The 21526-nt window shown below is 48.7% G+C and overlaps 1 protein-coding gene across 2 annotated transcripts in view; it reads left to right on the top strand.

Moving 5' to 3' along the window:
- Window positions 1-21526, top strand: part of KIF6 (kinesin family member 6) — a 380441-nt gene that overhangs the window by 121956 nt on the left and 236959 nt on the right. For both annotated transcript variants that reach the window (XM_075925091.2, XM_075925090.2), the window contains exon 7: window positions 6725-6931. In XM_075925091.2, the coding sequence (XP_075781206.2) occupies window positions 6725-6931 (207 nt within the window). The remainder of the gene's footprint in view (window positions 1-6724; window positions 6932-21526) is intronic.

Genomic DNA, 21526 nt, shown 5'->3' with positions numbered 1-21526 from the left:
CACCCCCTAACCACATTCATAGTGAGAGCTAACCTCTTAGGGTACGTCTACACTACAACGTTAATTCGAACTAACTTAGTTCGAATTAGTTAATTCGAACTAAGCTAATTCGAACTAACGCATCTAGAACTAAAAACTAGTTCGAATTAGCGTTTTGCTAATTCGAACTAGCGCGTCCACATTAAGTGGACCCTGAACCAGGCTTAAGGATGGCCAGAAGCAGTGCCGGCAGGGCATCAGAGGAGGACTTAGAGCGTGGAGATGCTGTCTCAGGCTAGCCGAGGGCTGTGCTTAAAGGGACCCGACCCCTACCCCAGACAGACAGTTCTCAGGGGTGCCCCGCTTGCAAAGCAGTCCTGGCTTGGATTGCCCGGACTACCCACACTGGACACATCACAGCACTCGGCCATCAGCCCGGCTGCACTTGCCGCAGGCTGCCATCTGGGGAGAGGGGGCAATTGGGGGGCTGCAGGAGAGCTTCCACCCCCAGAAGCCCGCAGAGCCAGCCCAGTCCTCCCCATCAGGGGCTCGTGCTCCATTCCTCCCTCACCTCCTTCCACTTACCCTTCCCTAGCCTCTCTTTTTGATGTACAAAATAAAGATAACATGTCTTCCAAAATGGAATCTGTCTTTATTGAACAAAACTGGGAGAGACTGGGAAAAGGAGGTGGGAGAGGGGAAGAGAGATGGTGGGAGAGGGGAGGGCAACTAAAATGATCAGGGGTTGGGAACAGGTCCCATATGAAGAGAGGCTAAAGAGACTGGGACTTTTCAGCTTAGAAAAGAGGAGACGGAGGGGGGACAGGATAGAGATCTCTAAAAGCAGGAGTTGGGTGGAGAGGGTGCATACAGAAAAGTTCTTCATTAATTCCCATAAAGAAGGACTAAAGGACACCAAAGGAAAGGAATGGGTAGCAGGCTTCAAACTACTAACAGAAAGTTGTTCTTCACAAAGCAAAGAGTCAACCTGTGGAACTCCTTGCTGCAGGAGGCTGTGAAGGCTAGAACTAGAACAGAGATTAAAGGGAAGTGAGATCAAGTGATGGAGGTTGGGTCCATGGAGTGGTATTAGCCAGGGGTTAGGAGTGGTGTCCCTGCCCAAGGTTTGTGGAAGGCTGGAGAGGGATGGCACGAGACAAATGGCTTGGTCACTGTCTTCGGTCCATCCCCTCCAGGGTTCCTAGGGTTGGCTGCTATCGGCAGACAGGCTACTGCGCTAGATGGACCTTTGGTCTGACCCAGGACGGCCATTGTAAGTTCAGGGCTCAGGGTCGGGAGTCTCAGTGGACCCCCTTGATTCTCTTGCACACCTGCTCCTGGGTGGCCAGGCTGGCAGCTATCCTGCCCAAGCCGGCCACTTTCCTGTGCCTAGTGCGGAGATCGTGGACGAGGTCCACAATGTCCGCACTAGCCCAGGCGGGTGCCCGCCTCTTGCGGTCCCGGGCAAGCTCCTGGGAGCCACCAGCCTGGTCCCGGGAAGAGGGGGAGGGCTGGGGGGCATCGGGTGGGTGGCTCGATCCGTGCCAGGTGCAGGGTCTGCTGGCTGGGTGCTGGTATGCTTGCACCTGGCATGGGCACCGTAGCCAGCCCGTGCCCCTTTAAGAGGTCCGGGGCCAGGAGGGGGGCAGTAGAGTTTCCCTGGTGTTGGCCAGAGTGGCCACCAGGGAAACCTGGGGAGGGCTAGCCTCCCACTAGTTCGAATTAAGGGGCTACACACCCCTTAATTCGAACTAGCTAGTTCGAACTAGGCTTAATCCTCGTGGCGCCTATGAAAGTTAGTTCGAACTAACGTCCGTTAGTTCGAACTAACTTTGTAGTGTAGACATACCCTTACTTTCTTCAGAGGAGTAGCCAAGTTAGTCTGTAACTGGAAAAACTTAAAAACAACGAATAGTCTAGCAGTACCTTGGAGACTATCAAAACATGTAGATGGTATCATGAGCTTTTGTGTGTACAACCCACTTCTTCAGGTGACAGGAGTATTAAAAGTCCAGATCCAAGAATAAAAAAGGGAAGGCAGATGGGAAAAGGATGGGGGGGAAAGGAAAAAAAATTAAAAATTGTGAATTGGATTGTTCTAGTTACAAGAAGCTGATAAGAACAATTTGCACCTTCTCTAGGTACCCATTGTTTAGTTGGTTAAGTTATTAGGATGTGGAAGGTAGTGTGCCAGACGATACCTTTATTCATTCCTCCCTGATAGGAATCAAACTTGTAAATGAAATTAAGTTCCAACCCTTCCCTGTGTATTTGGCTTGTGGAATTGACCTGAAGCAACATGGTGACTTTGAGATCCATTAATGAGTGCCTCTAGCTTCCATCCTAGACTCATTTCTCAATCTATTGATTACAGCCAAGCCCTAAGATACAACCAGATTTGCTCCAACCCCATAGAGACAAAAACCTATAGAGCATTCTTAAAACTAAAATACCCACCCGGAGAAGCAAAAAAATAGATCGACAGAGCCAGAAGAGTACCCAGACATGAACTACTTCGAGACAGGCCAAGAAGAGGAAACAACAGAATCCACTTGTCATCACCTATAGTCCACAATTTAAACCCCTCCAACATATATCAACATTGTACAACCTATTCTGACCCCTCACTCTCACAGGCCTTGGGGGAAAGGCCAAACCTCACCTACAGACAACCCCCTAACCTCAAACAAATTCTTTCCAGTAACCACGCAGCACACCTCCATCATAATCATCCAGGAACCCACCCCTGAAATCAGTCCCAGTGCCAACTCTGCCCACACATCTGCACAAGTGATTTTATCACTGGATCCAACCACATCAGCCACTATATCAGAGGCTCATTTAACTGCGCATCCACTAATGTGATCTATGCCATTAAATGCCATCAGTGCCCTTCTGCCATGTATATTGGCCAAAATGGACAGTCTCTCTGGGAAAGAATTAATGGATACAAATCAGATATACAAAAAGGCAACACACAGAAACCTGTTGGAATCATAGAATCATAGAATACTAGGACTGGAAGGGACCTCGAGAGGTCATCGAGTCCAGTCCCCTGCCCTCATGGCAGGACCAAATACTGTCTAGACCATCCCTGATAGACATTTATCTAACCTACTCTTAAATATCTCCACAGATGGAGATTCCACAATCTCCCTGGGCAATTTATTCCAGTGTTTGACTACCCTGACAGTTAGGAACTTTTTCCTAATGTCCAACCTAAACCTCCCTTGCTGCAATTTAAGCCCCTTGCTTCTTGTTCTATCCTCAGAGTCCAAGACGAACAAGTTTTCTCCCTCCTCCTTATGACACCCTTTTAGATACCTGAAAACTGCTGTCATGTCCCCCCTCAATCTTCTCTTTTCTAAACTAAACAAACCCAATTCCTTCAGCCTTCCCTCATAGGTCATGTTCTCTAGACCTTTAATCATTCTTGTTGCTCTTTTCTGGACCCTCTCCAATTTCTCCACATCTTTCTTGAAATGCAGTGCTCAGAACTGAACACAATACTCCAAATGATGCCTAACCAGCACAGAGTAGAGCTGCAGAATGACTTCTCATGTCTTGCTCACAACACACCTGTTAATGCATCCCAGAATCATGTTTGTTTTCTTTGCAACAGCATCACATTGCTGACTCATATTCAACTTGTGGTCCACTATAACCCCTAGATCCCTTTCTGCTGTATTTCTTTCCAGACCGTCGCTTCCCATTCTGTATGTATGAAACTGATTGTTCCTTCCTAAGTGGAGCACTTTGCATTTGTCTTTATTAAATTTCATCCTATTTATCTCAGACCATTTCTCCAATTTGTCCAGGTCATTTTGAATTATGACCCTATCCTCCAGATTAGTCGCAATCCTTCCCAGCTTGGTATCATCTGCAAACTCAATAAGCGTACTTTCTATACCAATATCTAAATCGTTGATGAAGATATTAAAGGGAGCAGGTCCCAAAACAGACCCCTGTGGAACCCCACTTGTTATGCCTTTCCAGCAGTATTGTGAACCATTAATAACTACTCTCTGAGTACGGTTATCCAGCCAGTTATGCACCCACCTTATAGTAGCCCCATCTAAGTTGTATTTACCTAGTTTATTGATAAGAATATCATGCGAGACCGTATCAAACGCCTTACTAAAGTCTAGGTATACCACATCCACCTCTTCTCCCTTATCCACAAGACTCATTAGCCTATTAAAGAAAGCTATCAGATTGGTTTGACATGATTTGTTCTTTACAAATCCATGATGGCTGTTCCTTATCACCTTGCCACTTTCCAAGTGTTTACAGATTATTTCCTTAATTACTTGCTCCATTATCTTTCCTGGCACAGAAATTAAACTAACTGGTCTGTAGTTTCCTGGGTTGTTCTTATTTCCCTTTTTATAGATGGGCACTATATTTGCCCTTTTCCAGTCCTCTGGAATCTCTCCTGTCTCCCATGATTTTCCAAAGATGATAGCTAGAGGCTCAGATACCTCCTCTGTCAGCTCCTTGAGTATTCTGGGATGCTTTTCATCAGGCCCTGGTGACTTGCAGGCGTCTAACTTTTCTAGGTGATTTTTAACTTGTTCTTTTTTTTATTTTACCTTCTAAAACTACCCCCTTTTCCACTAGCATTCACTATGTTAGGCATTCCTTCAGACTTCTCGGTGAAGACCGAAACAAAGAAGTCATTGAGCATCTCTGCCATTTCCAAGTTTCCTGTTACTGTTTCTCCCTCCTCACTGACCAGTGGCCCTACCCTCTCCTTGATCTTCCTCTTGCTTCTAATGTATTTATAAAATGTCTTCTTGTTTCCCTTTATTTCCATAGCTAGTTTGAGCTCATTCTGTGCCTTTGCGTTTCTAATCTTGCCCCTGCATTCCTGTGCTGTTTGCCTATATTCATCCTTTGTAATTTGTCCTACTTTCCATTTTTTATATGACTCCTTTTTTATTTTTAGATCATGCAAGATCTTGTGGTTAAGCCAAGGCGGTCTTTTCTATCTTTCCAACACATCGGAATAGCTTGCTTTTGGGCCCTTACCAATGTCCCTTTGAAAAACTACCAACTCTCCTCAGTTGTAGTCTCCTATGTCCATCTCCAGCTCACTCCAAGTGTGTTCATTTTTATGAACTGGTTTATCGCGGCTAAAAGTATGTGTCGCTTGTTGTCGTTTGCGAATAATGTTAGTCTGTGTGTTGTTGTGGAAGCTTTGTATATAGAAATCCAGATTGTAATTCCGACCGTCAGGGAGAGTCTATATAGAATTAATTTTCCTTCGATACAACAGCATCTGCTCTAATCCCACTGACAGAGACCAGAAACTTCAGGATCTCTACCAAGCATTTATAAACCTCAACTACCCACCCGGAGAAATAAAAAAGCAAATTGAAAGAGCCAGACGAATACCTAGAAACCATCTACTTCAAGACAGACCGAAGAAAACCAACCATAGAACACCACTTGTCATCACTTACAGCCCACAACTTAAACCTGTCCAACACATTACCAATAAACTACAGCCTATACTGGAACAGGATACTAAACTTCAAGAAGCTCTGGGAGACAGACCCATAGTCTCCTATAGACAACCACCTAACCTCAAGATGATTCTTACCAATAACCACAGGACATACCCCACTAATACCAACCCTGGTACCTTCCCTTGCAACAAACCCCGTTGCCAGCTTTGTCCACATATTCACTCTGCTGATACCATTATTGGACCTAACCAAGTGAGTTATAAGGAATATTCCTTCTCATCCAGAATATAATTTATGCTATCATGTGCCAAAAGTGTCCATCTGCTATGTACATTGGACAAATGTCTCAGACACTTCGCCAAAGAATCAATGCCCACAAAACAGATATTAGACAGGATCACAAAGAAAAAACAGTTTCTTGCCATTTCAACCAGAAAGGACATTGTCTCAACGACTTGATTACCTGCATCCTGCTTCAAAGACCTTTTAAGACTACACTTGAAAGAGAATCCTCTGAACTGTCATTCATGCTTAAATGCGACACTTTACACCTAAGCTTAAACAAAGACATCAATTATCTTACCCATTACAAAGATAGCTTCCCCAATTATCACCTCTAATATCATTAGCTCACAGACATTTACCTTCCCCCCCCCCCCCCATCTCCCTTCTGCTCTGAAATTTGATTTGTCCTTTTCATATGTGTTCATTTTTTTAATTGTATCCTTTGGTATATATGGTTGTAACAATTTTCTTCCACTATTTGATCTGAAGAAGTGGGTCTGGCCCACGAAAGCTCATCACCTAATAAACCATCTTGTTAGTCTTTAAAGTGCTACATAGTCCTGTTTTTTGTTTCAGCTGCACCAGACTAACATGGCTACATTTCGATCATTATTAGTCTCGGTTACACTCAGCTGACTCCTGGGGAGGCGGCTTCATTGCAGTAGAGGCTGGCAGTCCTGCTCGCAGGGAGGCTTCGCTGCAGGCTTTATACTGCAGAGCCGGTAGTGCAGGTAGCTGTGTATCCACTGAGATTTTCAGCATTTACACGGTTACCCTAATGCATGATTTTTAACATCCTTAGTCCCAGTGATTTCAGTGGAAATTCTCATATGTGTTACTGGTATACTAAAGGGAATTAATAGGGTACAACGTAGGCCTTTCTTTGCAGAGATTTATAAGATAAATAAATCTAGTTTAGTCAGTCTTGGTGTTACTGCAGTTATTTTGTGCAATTTTCTTTAGTCAAGTTAGTAATCTTTTCTTCACAGACTCCAATGAACCAAGCCTCAACTCGTTCTCACTGCATCTTCACCATTCACATCTCAAGCAAGGAACCAGGATCTGCAACTATTCGACGCTCCAAACTGCACTTGGTGGACCTGGCTGGTTCAGAGCGTGTTGCAAAGACTGGAGTTGGAGGCCAGCTCCTGACAGAAGCCAAATATATTAATCTGTCATTACTCTACTTGGAACAGGTAAAATTAGCAGAGCATGACATTTCTTATTCAAATTCAAAATTTTCAAACCTTCCCCTCAGTGGAAGACCTTCCCGAAGTGTCGTATTTACATTAAAAATAACACTAAAACTGTGTCAATGCTAACAATGCTTAGCCCTATCATTTATTTGTATTTCCTTTTGCTATAGAGACTCTTTTAAGGGGAAAAAGCATTGCTTGATATTTTTTCAGATGACACTATAAGCCTGTGTTGAGAAAGGTGGAAGTCATTCACAGGTGATAGTTCTTGAATTGCTGAAGTTCAATATTGTTGCTTTGTCTTTAAAAAGACAAACTCACAGGGAGAAAGAAAAGAACAGCAAAGGTGAGAAGATGCAATTTTTGTATGATTTTTTTTATTTACTAGTAACATAATTGCTCACAAATTTACAGATATGGCATTTGGTGTTATTAGCCTTTCCTGAGCCTGAATAGACCAGATTATTCAAGCATTGTTTTTAGCATCCTTTGTCAGTTATAGCAAATGATAGCAAGAGTAGTTTCTTTCTAGCTGGTGTAACTGAATTTTTTTAGACAGAAGATTAAAAAGAAGAGCCAGAAAGCATAATAAGAATCTTTGGGTCACATCTTAATTATCACGCATCATTCAGGTGATCCTGTTGAATAGCATTTGATTTCTTTTTATCAACTGATTTGCTCATGATCTCTTTCAGGATCATAAAAATGATAAATGTCAGGGTCTTAGCAAGCGAGAGGCAAGTGGTGATGACATTCTTAATGGTGAAGCTTCTTGACATTCAATGGTACTGTGACAAACCCCTGGGATACTACCTGTACTGTGGGACTGCTGTGTCCCCTTTTATTCTCATCCTGCTCTGGCATTATATCTGGCATTAATACTCTACAAGCAGGCCCGCTGATGGGGATGGGGGTCAAGGGGGCATATTCCCCAAGGCTATTCAAAAGGGCCAAGGCCTCCCAGCCACTGCTACTGCAGGAGTGATGGTGACTGGAGCCCTAGGCCCTTTATATTGACACTGGAGTTCTGTGTGGCATGCTCTTGCCAGGTCTTATGGCTGGCTGGGGCTAGAGGAATCAGTATGATGTGCTCTAGATAACACCGAAGACTGGTTGCCCCCAGCTTCAGCCTGAGGCCCTGCTCCTTCCAGGTGTGCAAAGATGGGGTCCCGCATCTTGTCCAGGGGCCCCAAAAGTTGTCAGCCTCTCTGAACACAAGTAATTGTCTCTTCTTGAATTGTAAATATCTTGTTTCTCATTCCTCCACTGGGTGAAGGCTAGTTGTTCTTCCAGTGATTGCTCATGTCCATTCCATGTAAGTGTGTGCGCCCCGCATGCATGGGTTGTCGGAAGGTTTTCTCCTCAGAAGTACCCATTGCGTTGGCAGGAGAGCCCCCTGGAGTGGTGTCTGCATATGCATTACTTGCTCTGCAAGTGCCCCTTAGCAGTTGAATTCAGTAGGTTAGTGTTTCTATAGCTGTAGTAGTACAAGTTCTAGTTCTAGTTTACTCACTTGCTGTTAGAGTTAGGTTTAGTTAGTAGGGGTTCACTTGTTGTGTCCTCTTTTTTCCCTTACTGGGGCATGGCTAGTCCCCAGGTCTGTAAGCCCTGTTCAAAGTGCCTCAAACACATACCTTATGGTGATCTGCATGATACGTGTCTCAAGTGCTTGGGTGAGGCTCACCTCTCAGCAAACTACAAGATTTGTTGCTGTTTCAAGCCTCGCACCAAGAGGTAGAGAGATTCGTGCCTTAAGATCTTGCTCATGGAGCCGATGCTTCGCCGAGCACCGGCCGGTGATTTGGCATTATCACCTACAGTGCTCAGCCTTGGTACGGGAGACTCCGGCACTGTTTAGAGCTTTTCCGGTGCCAGGGTGCTCTGCTGCTCAGCACCGCTCCCAGTCATCAGTGCTGCAGAAGAAGTGGAGGTCTAGCAGGGGCAGATCTCCCTTGCAGCACATGCATAGAGTGTGTCCTCTGTCAGGACACTCTAGTGCTCAGGCCTCAATGGGCCCTGTGTGACTTGGAGCCGCATGTAGTGCTGGTCGAGCCCAGTCAGGTTCTGGCAAAAGTGAAACAGCCCTCAGCTCCAGACACTTTTGAGGCAGCCAGGAAATTGTGTGAGTTGATCTCCTCCCGTCTCTCCTTTGGTGCCTGCGCACAGATATGACTCCTGTGCACCATCTTGTACTGATGTCTTGGTATCTATGGGTCAGTGCGGTTTGGCTCCTACGGGATCCTTGACCCTGGCTTCGTCACCGGCATAGTTGGTGCCCTCTACCTCCAGAGAGGCCACAGCATTGTCCTTTTCCATGGCACCACTAGTGGGTCAGGCATCAGGGCATATGTTTCCTCCCCCACCAGTTCAGCACCAGGGTAAACCAGAGGTCATGACATGGCTCACCTCCCCGCACTGTTCTCCGGGCCTAGTCTGCATTGGAGTATTCTTCAGACTCTGATGTCGAGTTGGTGCACTCTAGAGCAATGGCCTCACACTCTCATTCACTGCACTGATCTTTCTCCCAGTACCGGAGTACCTCGGTGCAGCCTGTGCAGCCATTCAAGGCCACCTGGCCTCCCCAGTGGCAGCCTCAAGTACAGTGATCCTTCTGGACCCTGTGAACGTATTACCAAGCCCAGGGATTGCCCCCATCGCACTCTGGCTTATCTTACTCTGGTCCTTGAGTTCCTCTGTCCGCTAACCCACTTCCTTCCACCCTGGCCTGTAACTGTAGGCACTTGGCAGTAAGGGCTCCCCAAGGCTCCTCCCGTCCCCCGTCCCCCCCGGAGGGTGGTGCAGACCCAGGCCTGCATAAGTCACCATCGCAGTCAGTGATCTGTCATGACACCAAGCAGACTCAGGAGCAAGCCCTTCACGAGTTGTCCTCCTCATCCCCTGATGAGGCGTTGGCTGGGTTGTCTCCGTCCATGCCTTCCATGGATGCCAGGACCCATCAGGACTGCTCAAATACTTGGCCCAGAGCATTGGGGTCTAAGTGGACTGGGTTTTGGAGAACTCTGACCCAACTGTGGGCATTCTTAACCTCGAGGCCCCATCGAAAGTAGCCCTGCTGCTTAATAAGGTGGTGGCTAAAATCACCAAAATTCTGTGGCAACTCCCCACTTCGATCCCTCCTACTGATAGATGGGTAGAGTGGTGGTGTTTTGTCCTGCAGATTGGCTATGAGCACCTTTTTTCTCATCCACCCCCTGGTACGCTGGTAGTGTAGACCGTTAACCATTGAGATCAGCAGAGTCAGCTGGGCCACACCCTGAAAAACAAGGAGACCAAGGAAATGGATCTCTGAGGCCATAAGGCCTATGCCTCCAGTGGTCTGCAGCTCAGGATTGCCACCCTGCAGGTGTTCCTGAGCAGATATGCTTACAAGTCCTGGTTGGCCCTGGACAGGTTTAAAAACTTGCTACCCCAAGTTTCCTGCCAGGATTTTCAGGCATTATCTAATGAGGGCAGAGTTGTCTACTGGGCAGCCTTGCAAGCAACACTGGAATCCGCTGATGCCACTACCTGCACCATGGCCACCGGCCTCATCCTGAGGTTTAGTTCCTGGCTTCAGGTCTCAGTTATCCCCCTCAGAGGTCCAGATGACCAACCAGGGACTGCCTTTTGAAGAGGCAGGCCTGTTTTCTGAACAAACTGATAGCCCTCTCCACAGTCTAAAGGACTCTAGGGCCACCCTCAAGACATTGGGGATTCATATTCCTGACCCACAGAAGTGCTCTCTTCTTGTGAGGTTACAACCAACAGCCTCCCAGAATTCCACCCCCAGCGGCTACAGCCCCTTTTCCACCCTGGAAGCACTGGGTCTCATGGTGCCAGCTTTGCCCAACATAAAGACCTACATGAGGGCATTGGCACATGTGGTGGGGTACACAGCCATGGTGGTGGCCTCTAAGATGTTCAGAAAGGTGGTATTCTTCTTGGCATCCCAAGTTGCTGCCCAGGAGGCAGTGGAGAAAGGTTGGCAGTGGGAGGAGTCCACATCCTGCTTGAGCCTCTGGAGGACCTGGGTGTACAGGTGGTATTTTCCTCTGTTCCTCCCTTCCTCCCTAACATCACCATACTACCTTTCCTCTCCACCCTTGTTAGTCCTGAGTTCCCTTTCTCTGGGCTGCAAAGATCCTGCCCTCTACCACATCCCCTCCTTCTGCCAGCAGGTCCAAATCCAAATGCTGCTGGTGAGGAGAAGCCCTAGAATGGTCATTTCTGGTGCCCCAGTACCGGATATGTTATACAATGGGGAGGCTTGTCTACATTGGCCCCTTTTCCGAAAGGGGTATGCTAATTTGACAGGTCGTAATAGGGAAATCCGCGGGGGATTTAAATATTCCCCGTGGCATTTAAATAAAAATGTCTGCCGCTTTTTTCCGGCTTTTAGAAAAGCCGGAAAAGAGCGTCTACACTGGCCCCGATCCTCCGGAAAAAAGCCCTTTTCCGGAGATCTCTTATTCCTACTTTGATCGGGGCCAGTGTAGACGCTCTTTTCCGGCTTTTCTAAAAGCCGGAAAAAAGTGGCGGACATTTTTATTTAAATGCCGCGGGGGATATTTAAATCCCCCACGGATTTCCCTATTACGCCCTGTCAAATTAGCATGACCCTTTCGGAAAAGGGGCCAATGTAGACGTAGCCTGGGGGAGTCCTTATGCCTTTTCTGCCATTGACAGGGCATGTCTGAAGGGACTACCCACTGGCCTGGCCCAGAGAGGCACTCGGGACCCCCCATGCACCAGCCCTACCATTGCCGGTGACCCTGATGGTCTGGAACCTGGGGTCGCCCCTCCTCCAACTTTGACCATTGTCAATCCCACTCAGGCTCTGCAGGGCCCAGATGAGCATGCGGATGTCAGTGCCACCCTGATAAGCAATAAGGCTGGGCCCACGGTGGAGAGGGTGTCAGGGCCAGTGACAGAACTCAGATAGGGCTTATCCCAGGGGGAGGTTTTCCCTTCCCCTGCTGCCCAACCCCTGTCTTCTCTCACTCTCCCACTGCTGCCCTTGTCCCTGGCCCTTCCTCCTCTAAAGTACAGCTCTCCACTTAAGAAGGCTGGGAGCTTGTCATGGGGAGGCACCGCAAGTGAGTCTGGTGCTCCACCCCACCTGCTGACAAGGAGGATACCCTCCTCATTCTTCTGCGCCTGGATATCAGAGTCTGCCCTTTCTCTAAGCCCCTGGATGCTTCATAGCCTGGGGGGCAGCTAAGGTGAGTGCGGCAGATGCAGGGGAGGTGAACACCTCCTTCCTGGAGACTGGCTTGAGGCCATGGAGGATGCACCCTGTGCCCCCTCTTCTTCTGTGCCCTCCCCCTGTGTGGAGAGCAACCATGTGGTGGTGGGTGGCAGACTCTCCTTCCTCCCCAAGAGGTTGAAGCATGAGGCCTTGGAGAGAGGGAGCTTCGCATCCAGGAGGGAAGATAGCTGCCCTTTCCTTCTCCCTCACCCACCAGCCTCCCTTGTCCCTGCCTCTGAGTTGCCCAAGGATACAACCATCTGCCCAGCCATCAGCAGCGCTTCGGCTGTGCCCACTGAGCCCCTGGGTGCTTCTAGTGTATGGAAGTTCCCATTGTTCCCCAACACCGCCAGTGCTGGGGCCTCCAGTACTGCACTCCCGGTAACGCTGGGCCTGGAGCTGGGAAAACACCACCTTCCCCTGCATCCTCCACTGATACCCTGCCCTGCAAGGAGGCACTGCATCACAGTGCCTCCACTGTTGGGACTGCTGTCCCTGCTCCTGACCCTTGTCCTACCCCTGCTTCCTGCTCAAGCCCTTTACTATCCGAATATTCTACTCCTCCTCCTGTTTCCCCTCAACCCCTTCATCTTACTCCTTTTCTGGATCCCTTTCCTCTTCCTCCCCCTACTCTCTTTCCTTCTCTTCCGCCTTTCTCTGATCCTCTCCCTGACCTCTTCCCCTCCACTTACCCTATTGCTGCCTCCTCAGGTTTGCTGCATTTACCTCAGATGTTGGCCCCTGAGAAGTAGTTTTAATTTCTCCCACTCCCAGAAGTCTGGGGCTGTTCTTCCTCTGCTATGGCCACTATCTTCTTTGCAGCAGGAACTTCATGGTCCCTGCTTGTCTATGTCGGTCGGCCACAGGGGAGTCTATCCCAAAGATATTCGAGGGCCCAAGACCCCGATGTGCTGAGGCATGAGATGTGCAGTTTCTTGGAGGCCATCTGTGGCTCCAAGAAAAAGTTGGCTCTTGCCCTAAAGCACCAGAAAGACTTCTATCTCATCCTCTGGACCACAAGGGCCATTTTTGGGAAGGGCAAAGGGACTGAGCTGTGGGAGTCTGCAGCTTACCAGGGAACCCGCTGCTTCTGTGATGCTCTGCTCACCTTCAGGTTTGGTCAGTTTGCTGTGGGGCCCAATGGGTGCTGCCAGTGCTTCTGCCAGCGAGGATCTTCCCCATCCCTCCCAATGCTGCCGTTCATCCTTGCCACTCTAAATACCCAGGGATGTAGGATGGGTCTCCACAGGAGTTGGTGCTTGCCTTCTTTCAGGAGGAGGGGTAATCCATCATATTCCTGCAGGAGACCCACACCGCTCCGGTCATCGAGGCTAGCAGGTGGCTGGAGTGGGAGGATGGCCTTTTTAGTCACCTGTTGGCTCATCAAGATGGAGTGGCAACTGTGTTCTCCCTGAACCTACAACCTGATATACTGGGGACTGCTGAGGTTGTGCTGAGTCACCTACTGTATCTCTGGGTTCAGGTGGAGGGGCTAACTTTACATCTTAATGTCAACACCCTGATGTGCAGCCTGGAGAGGCTCTGCTATTTCAAGCAGGCATCTGCCTTCCTCGGCTCTCTGGATCCTGGCGAGTGCCTGCTCCTGGGTGGGGATTTCAACTGCACTCTTGAGGAACGAGAGCATAAGGAGACTGAGCAGTGCCAGGCCACCACAAATGTCCTCTGGGAGATTATAGATCAATGCTCCCTAGTAGATGTCTGGCGTGACCACCACCTGGATGAGGACACCATGTTCACCTCTCTCTGGGTAGAGGGTTGATAGTTGTTTTACTCCTGGTTGGACTTTCTTGTCATCATCTTTCTTGGACCCACTCCTCCAGCATTCTGCCAGCCCCATTCTCAGACCGCCACTTGGTTTCTGTGATGACCTCTTTCTTCATAGAGGCCAGGGCTGGCCTACTGGCATTTCAACAACATGTTGCTGGGGGATTTAGGCCTTTCTCTCTGAGAAAGATTTAGGCCTTCTCTCTCTTTCCGAGGTCAGTTCTCGGAAGTCCTCTGTCTCATGTCCAGCAGTAAGTCTTCGGGCATGGATGGGCTGAATGTGGAGTTCTACCACGTGTTCTGGGATGTCATTGGTCTGGACCTTGCCAGCGTGTGGGCCAAGTCCTTGGAGAGTGGGGTTCTCCCTTTATTGTGCAGGCGAGCCTTGCTACCTAAGAAGGGGGACTTTTGCAATCTGAGGAATTGGTGTCCCATATTACTCCATAGCACGAATTATAAAATCATCATCAAGGCCATCTCACTGAGGCTACAGTATGTGCTGGTGGACATGGTCCACCCAGTCCAGACCTACACCATTCCGGGCTGTGCCTTCTTTAATAATTTTTATTTGGTCCAGGATCTCATAGAGCTCAGGTATAGGGATGGTCTGTCATTCACCCTCCTGTCCTTGGATCAGGAGAAGGTGTTTGACTGGATGGACCACAGGTATCTCCTGGGCACTCTGCTGGCCTTCGCCTCCATGCCCCATGTAGTGAGGTTTCTCCAGGTGCTATACACTTCTGCAGAGTGCTTCGTCAAGCTCAAATGGACCCTGACTGCACTTTCAGCTTCTGGCGGGGACTGAATCAAAGCTGTCTGCTATCAGCTCAGCTGTATACGCTGACCTGGCCATCAAGCCTTTCCTCCATCTCCTTTGGATAAGGTTGATAGGGTTGGTGCTCCATGAGCTGGAGATATTGGTCCTGTCAGTGTATGCCAACGACGTGCTCCTTATGATCCAGGACCCAAGCGACCTGGTGGAGGTGAAGGTCTGCCAAGCAGTTTACTCGGTAGCCTCCTCTGCCTGCATTAACTGGGTCAAGATCTTCAGCCTGGTGGTCGGGGCCAGGTGGCAAGTGAGCTCCCTCCCATCCACACTGCAGGTCATTTGGTGGAGTGTGGGTCCATTGCTCTATCTCAGTGTTTTTCTTTCTGCCATGCATCTCTCCCTGCCAGAGAACTGTCTACGTTTAGAACCAGGGTGGCTGAGCATTTGCCAAAGAGGGCAGGACTAATCCTGTGTCTCTCCCTGTGTGGGAGGGTGCTGGTGATTAACTAGCTGGTCCTGTCCATGCTCTGGCACTGTCTCAACACTCTGGTCGACACCCCGGGTTTCCTGGCCCACATACAGCAGAAGATGCTGCAATTCTTCTGGCCAGGACTGCATTGGGTCTCTCCATCTTCCCTTGGAGGAGGGAGGACAGGGACTGATGTGTTTGCACATGCGAGTCCATGTCCTCCTCCTCCAGACCTTGCAGAGACTCCTCTGCAATGCAGAGAATCCGGCATGAAGCAAATTAATGAACGTTTTCATTCACTACTTCTGAGGGCTCCCACATGACCATCAGCTCCTTTACTTGAGATGTCTTCTGCGAGACCTCTCTGAGCTGCTGGCCTTCTACCAGGACCTCCTCCAGACCTGGAAGCTGCTTTTGGTGACCAGATCCTTGGGGCCCACCGTGGGGGCAGACCTCCTCACAGAGCCCCTACTATACAATCCCCATCTCTGTGTACAGGTGCCAGAGGTTGGTCCTGGCAGAAGTCATCAGTATCGGAGACCTCCTAGGAGACTATGACCATGGAGACTGGGTGGATCCTCTCTCCACCCTTTGTACTCCCCTGAACATACTTAAGAATGTGAGGGATGCTTTGCTGCCTGCTGCTCAGGTTTATCTTGATTGGGTCCTGCAAGAGAGTGCACCTCACCCACCCTTTACCTCTGGACCGCTAGATTTCTCTATCAGCTCCCAGCCCAGTGTGCCTTCTTGACCGCCTCTCCCACATCACCCGAGCAGGCTGTATGCATTGCCATTGGTCCCCTTTTGAACAGCATCAAAAAATCATCTGTACATGCTCATGTTTCACACTCTTCGCTTCCCCTCCCTTGTATCCCACCCAGATACCAAGTGGCAGTATTTCTTACTTCCAATAGAGAGTGGGGATCCCCGATGGGTCAGTCTTTACTCTATCTTGGTTCTGAGGCCCACTGGGTACAGTAGCTGGAGAATCCTCCACAGCACTGTGAGCACAGGCGTGTACTTGGTGCGGTTCACCTCTGTTCCCAACACTTGCTCCTACTGTGGTGTGAGGGAGACCTTGGCTCATGTTTACCGAGAATGCACCAGGTTACAGCCCCTCTTTCAGCTCCTCCAGAACCTCTTGTTGAAGTTCTCCCCTCACCTATTAAAGTATGCACATTCCTTCTGTGGCCCCACAAAATCGCAGGACCTCCTGGTCATTTTCCTCCTGGCTATGGCCAAGATGGCAATTTATAAGACCAGGGAGCAGAGGTTGGCTGAAGGAGGGGCCCAGCAACTGTGGGGCCATTTCCGCTCCTGTATCAGTTCATGCATCCAGGCAGAGTTCCACTGGGCGGCGTCCTCTGCCTTTCTACAGGCCTTTGTGGGACAGTGGGTACTCTCTGGGTCTCTGTGCTCAGTGTCTCCTTCCAATTCCCTTGTTTGATCCTCACACCCATCCCTGTTTTCTCTTTATTTGTCCCCCGGAATCCATAGGGCTCTTTGGATCCTCCCTGTAGGCTGGAGGAGGGTCCTTTAGATGTGGGCAGGCTAATGCCTGCCTCCCTCCCAGACCCCAATATGGCTACTTTTTTACAGTCTTCTACTCTGACCCTGTCACATCAGATATTATTGCATATCAATGGCATAGAATTTCTATAAACCAATGTAGTGATAATATCCATATGATAAGCTCTGTATTTAAGGCTTTATTATACTTCCATTCAAGTTCATGGTTTAAATTAAAATTGTCACTCTCAAGCCCTGATCCTGCACACTCACTTAGACCCCAGAGCAACTTTATGCAGGCCTACATTTTATAGTCCACACTTTAGAATATATTTTAGACAGCTGCCCTGTTAAAAATATTTAAAAAGTGTCAATGTTTTGCTCCCCAAATATGCAATTTTCCCCTTTAAATTACAGTGATGTAAGCTGACAAATTTCAATCCTGGATTAATGGCATTGTGAAGAAGGTCTGTTATTATGTGAACCACCAGCACTAAAACATTTGAAATATTACTGAAGAGATGGAAATGCCCTCTTCATTGTGGTGTAAAGGCAAGGATGATTTTGTGCTTAAGGAATCAGAGTGTACCTCAAGAGATCTGGCTAAGTTCGTGGCTTTTCCAAAGATGTCTTGTGTGAGTGTGGCCTTCTAAAAGTCACTTAAGCTTGTCTATGTGTACATTTCATTGGTGACAAGATGGGAGGTGAATCTACGCTGCCATGAACTGACTGTTGATTTGGACCTTGCTGTTGTTCACTAACAGTTCATTAGTTCATTTTGATCTAGTTCCATTTCAAGAGGACTTGATCAAAGCGTCTTATGCAGGGCTGGGAGTATGGAGATGTGCTCCTCCACCAGTTCTTCCTGCATTCTCTGGCACCTGTGGCTCCTCTGGTGTCAGGAGGCTACTTTGGATAGTGTCACTTGCCTCCCTGTTGCAGCTGGTCAGGCTGGGGAGATTAAAGAGAGACAGTCAGTCATCCCTGGAGACACAGTCCCTGAAGCCTTGCCCTCTTCTGTGAGCTGAGACCAATATTTTCGGGTAAGATGAAGGTGATATCATGGGAGCTAGGCCATATGTGACTGCACAGCAGGCCCTTTCTTACAGGGGCCCAGATGTCCCCAATGGGAGCAGACCTCCCCCCCTCATATGCCGGGAACAAGCAGGCATGGGAAGTTTGCTGGTCACACTGGGATCCAGTGTGCGGGAGGGGGACCTCAGATTGGCTAGGTTTGCCTCAGTGCTGTGCACACGCTGGGTCCGGCAATAGTGGCATCCCAAGGGGAGAGAACTTGTATCTGAGGCTGCTGGAGGAGAAGAGATAAGAGTGTAGGGGGATGGGAGTGTGAGCAGCAGACACACCTATACCTGGCAGCACTGTCCCCGGGAGGGGGTGCTGTCTCAAGTGTGCAGGCATTCCAGTGTGCTGCGTGTGGCACTTTTGAGTGTGTGTGTCCTTGGCCCCCGCCTCCTTCTAGTGGTGACTTGTGGTGGGAGGGTGCCCCAACCGAGTGTCTGAACTGTGTCCAGCCTCCTCAGACCCTCTGAGCAGGAACCCAGGTGTGCGCAGATGCAGTCTCCTGGGGCTGTGTGGTGCAGACTGGCATGTACTGCAGCGTGATTCCCCAGACCAAGAAGGCCAAGCGAGGAGCACCCCCCAACCTCTCGCTGTCTGCAACCTGCACCTTGTCTGTGTGAGAATAATACAGTCACTCACCTGATGTTCCCTCCCCAGGCCTGGGGGATGCCTGGGCACATCTAGGCCATGGGGATCCAGCTCCAGTGTCACCAAGGTGATGGGGTCCTCCTCCTGCTCCTATCATGGAATCTTTGCTATTTTATAATAATTAAATATTTTAATGTAGAAAGTTGAGAGGAGACTCAAGAATGGTCAGGGTATCATTTCCTTTGTAACTATGTATCTGTACTGAAACTAAGCCTATTTTAGATACATTAGGGTATGTCTACACTACAAAGTTAATTCGAACTAACAGACGTTAGTTCGAATTAACTTTGATAGGCGCTACAAAGGCAAACCGCTAGTTCGAACTTAATTCAAACTAGCGGAGCGCTTAATTCCAACTAGGTAAACCTCATTCTACGAGGACTAATGCCTAGTTCGAATTAAGTAGTTCGAATTAAAGGCTGTGTAGCCACTTAATTCGAACTAGTGGGAGGCTAGCCCTCCCCAGCTTTCCCTGGTGGCCACTCTGGCCAACACCAGGGAAACTCGTCTGCCCCCCTCCCGGCCCCGGAGCCTTTAAAGGGGCATGGTCTGGCTACAGTGCCCGTGCCAGGTGCAAGCCTGCCAGCACCCAGCCAGCAGACCCTGCACCTGGCACGGCACGAACTGGCCACCCAGTCCGCTGCCACCCAGCCCTCCGCCTCTTCCCGGGACCAGGCTGGCGGCTGCACTAGGCACAGGAAAGTGGACGTCTAGGGCAGGATAGCTGTCAGCCTGGCCACCCAGGAGCAGGTTTGCATGAAAATCAGGGTGGTCCAGTGAGACCCCCGACCCTGAGCCCTGAGCTTAAAATGGCCGTAGTGGGTCAGACCAAAGGTCCATCTAGCCCAGTAGCCTGTCTGCGGACAGCAGCCAACACTAGGGACCCTGGAGGGGATGGACCAAAGACAATGACCAAGCCATTTGTCTCGTGCCATCCATCTCCAGCCTTCCACAAACAGAGGCCAGGGACACCATTTCTACCCCCTGGCTAATACCACTCCATGGACCCAACCTCTATGACTTTATCTCACTTATCTTTAAACTCTGTTCTAGTTGTAGCCTTCACAGCCTCCTGCAGCAAGGAGTTCCACAGGTTGACTATTTGCTTTGTGAAGAAGAACTTTCTGTTATTAGTTTGAAGCCTGCTACCCATTCATTTCATTTGGTGTCCTCTAGTCCTTCTATTATGGGAACTAATGAAGAACTTTTCTTTATGCACCCTCTCCACACCACTCGTGCTTTTATAGACCTCTATCATATTCCCCCTCAGTCTCCTCTTTTCTAAGCTGAGAAGTCCCAGCCTCTTTAGCCTCTCTTCATATGGGACCTGTTCCAAACCCCTGATCATTTTAGTTGCCCTCCCCTCTCCCACCCTCTCTCTTCCCCTCTCCCACCTCCTTTTCCCAGTCTCCACGAGTTTTGTTCAATAAAGAGAGTTTCTATTTTTGAACACACGTTTCTATTTTTGAACACACATCAGAAAAGGGGGGGCTAGGGAGGGGTAAGTGGAAGGAGGTGAGGGAGGAATGGGGTATGAGCCCCCAATGGGGAGGACTGGGGTGGCTCTGCGGGCTTCTGGGGGTGGAAGCTCTCCTGCAGCCCCCCGATTGACTCCCCCCGGATGGCAGCCTGCGGCAAGTGCAGCCGGGCTGATGGCCGAGTGCTGTGATGTGCCAAGTGTGGGCACTCAGGGCACTCCAAGCCAGGACTGCTTTGCAAGCGGGGAACCCCTGAGAACTGTCTGTCCGATGTGGGGGTCGGGTCCCTTTAAGCACAGCCCTTGGCTAGCCTGAAGCAGCAGCTCCACGCTCTAAGTCCTAATCTGATGCCCTGCTGGCACTGCTTCTGGCCATCCTTAACCTCGGTTCAGGGTCCACTCAATGTGGACATGCTAGTTCGAATTAGCAAAATGCTACTTCGAACTAGTTTTTAGGTCTAGATGCACTAGTTCAAATTAACTGAGTTTGAATTAACTAATTCGAATTAAGTTAGTTCGAATTAGTGCTGTAGTGTAGACATACCCTTACATAGTAGGGAGTTTTGGTTTTGGGTTTTTTTTCCCGACATAGACAAGTTTCAAGACAGTTTACAGAAAATATGTGAACAAGTCCCATGAAGACCATAAGAACAGGAGTACTGGGTCAGACCAAAGGGCCATCTGTACCAGTATCCTATTTTCTAATAGTGGTCAATGCCAGGTGCCCCGAAAGGAATGACTATAATACGTAATCATCAAGTGATCCATCCTTTGTTGCCCACTTCCAATTTCTGACAAGCAGAGGCTAAGGACACCATTCCAGCACATCCTGGCTAATAGCCATTGATGGACCTAACCTCCATGAATTTATCTTGCTCTTTTTTTGAACCCTGTTAAAGTCCTGGCCTTCATAACATCCTCTGGCAAGGAGTTCCACAGGTTGACTTCATGCACTACATTGCATGAAGAAGTACTTCCTTTTGTTTGTTTTAAACCTGCTACCTATTAATTTCATTTGGTGAAATTTCATTAAGTTCTTGGTTTATGGGAGCAAGTAAGTAACTTTTCCTTATTTACTTTCTCCATACCAGCCATGATTTTATAGATCTTTATCATATCCCCCCTTATTCTCCTCTCTTCTCAACTGAAAAGTCTCAATCTCATTAATCTCTCCTCATATGGCGTGTAATGGACAGGGGAAATGCTGACCAGCACCCGGTGACTAAGGGGTTAAGCTCAGATAGCTAGCAGTGTTGACCAGGGGGCTGGGAGAACCAATCAGATAGAGGGTTGTAATTTGGATTGGCTGTAGGTTACTTGTGTGCTTTCTTTGTGTGGGAGAGATAAACCAGGAGTTGAGAGACACAGAGGCTACGTCTAGACTGGCATGATTTTCGTCAAATGCTTTTAACAGAAAAGTTTTTCTGTTAAAAGCATTTGCGGAAAAGAGCATCTAGATTGGCACTAGATTTTGTGCAAAAGCACTTTTTGTGGAAAAGCGTCCGTGCCAATCTATACGCGGTTTTGCGCAAGAAAGCCCCAATCGCCATTTTCGCCATCGGGGCTTTTTTGCGCAAAACACTTTTCAGCTGTCTACACTGGCCCTTTTG

Source organism: Pelodiscus sinensis, chromosome 3 (assembly GCF_052426305.1).
Source record: "Pelodiscus sinensis isolate ZL-2025 chromosome 3, ASM5242630v1, whole genome shotgun sequence".
Taxonomy (NCBI): Eukaryota; Metazoa; Chordata; order Testudines; family Trionychidae; genus Pelodiscus; species Pelodiscus sinensis.
Note: the sequence above shows the minus strand (reverse complement) of the source record. Positions and strands in the feature narration are given on the sequence as shown.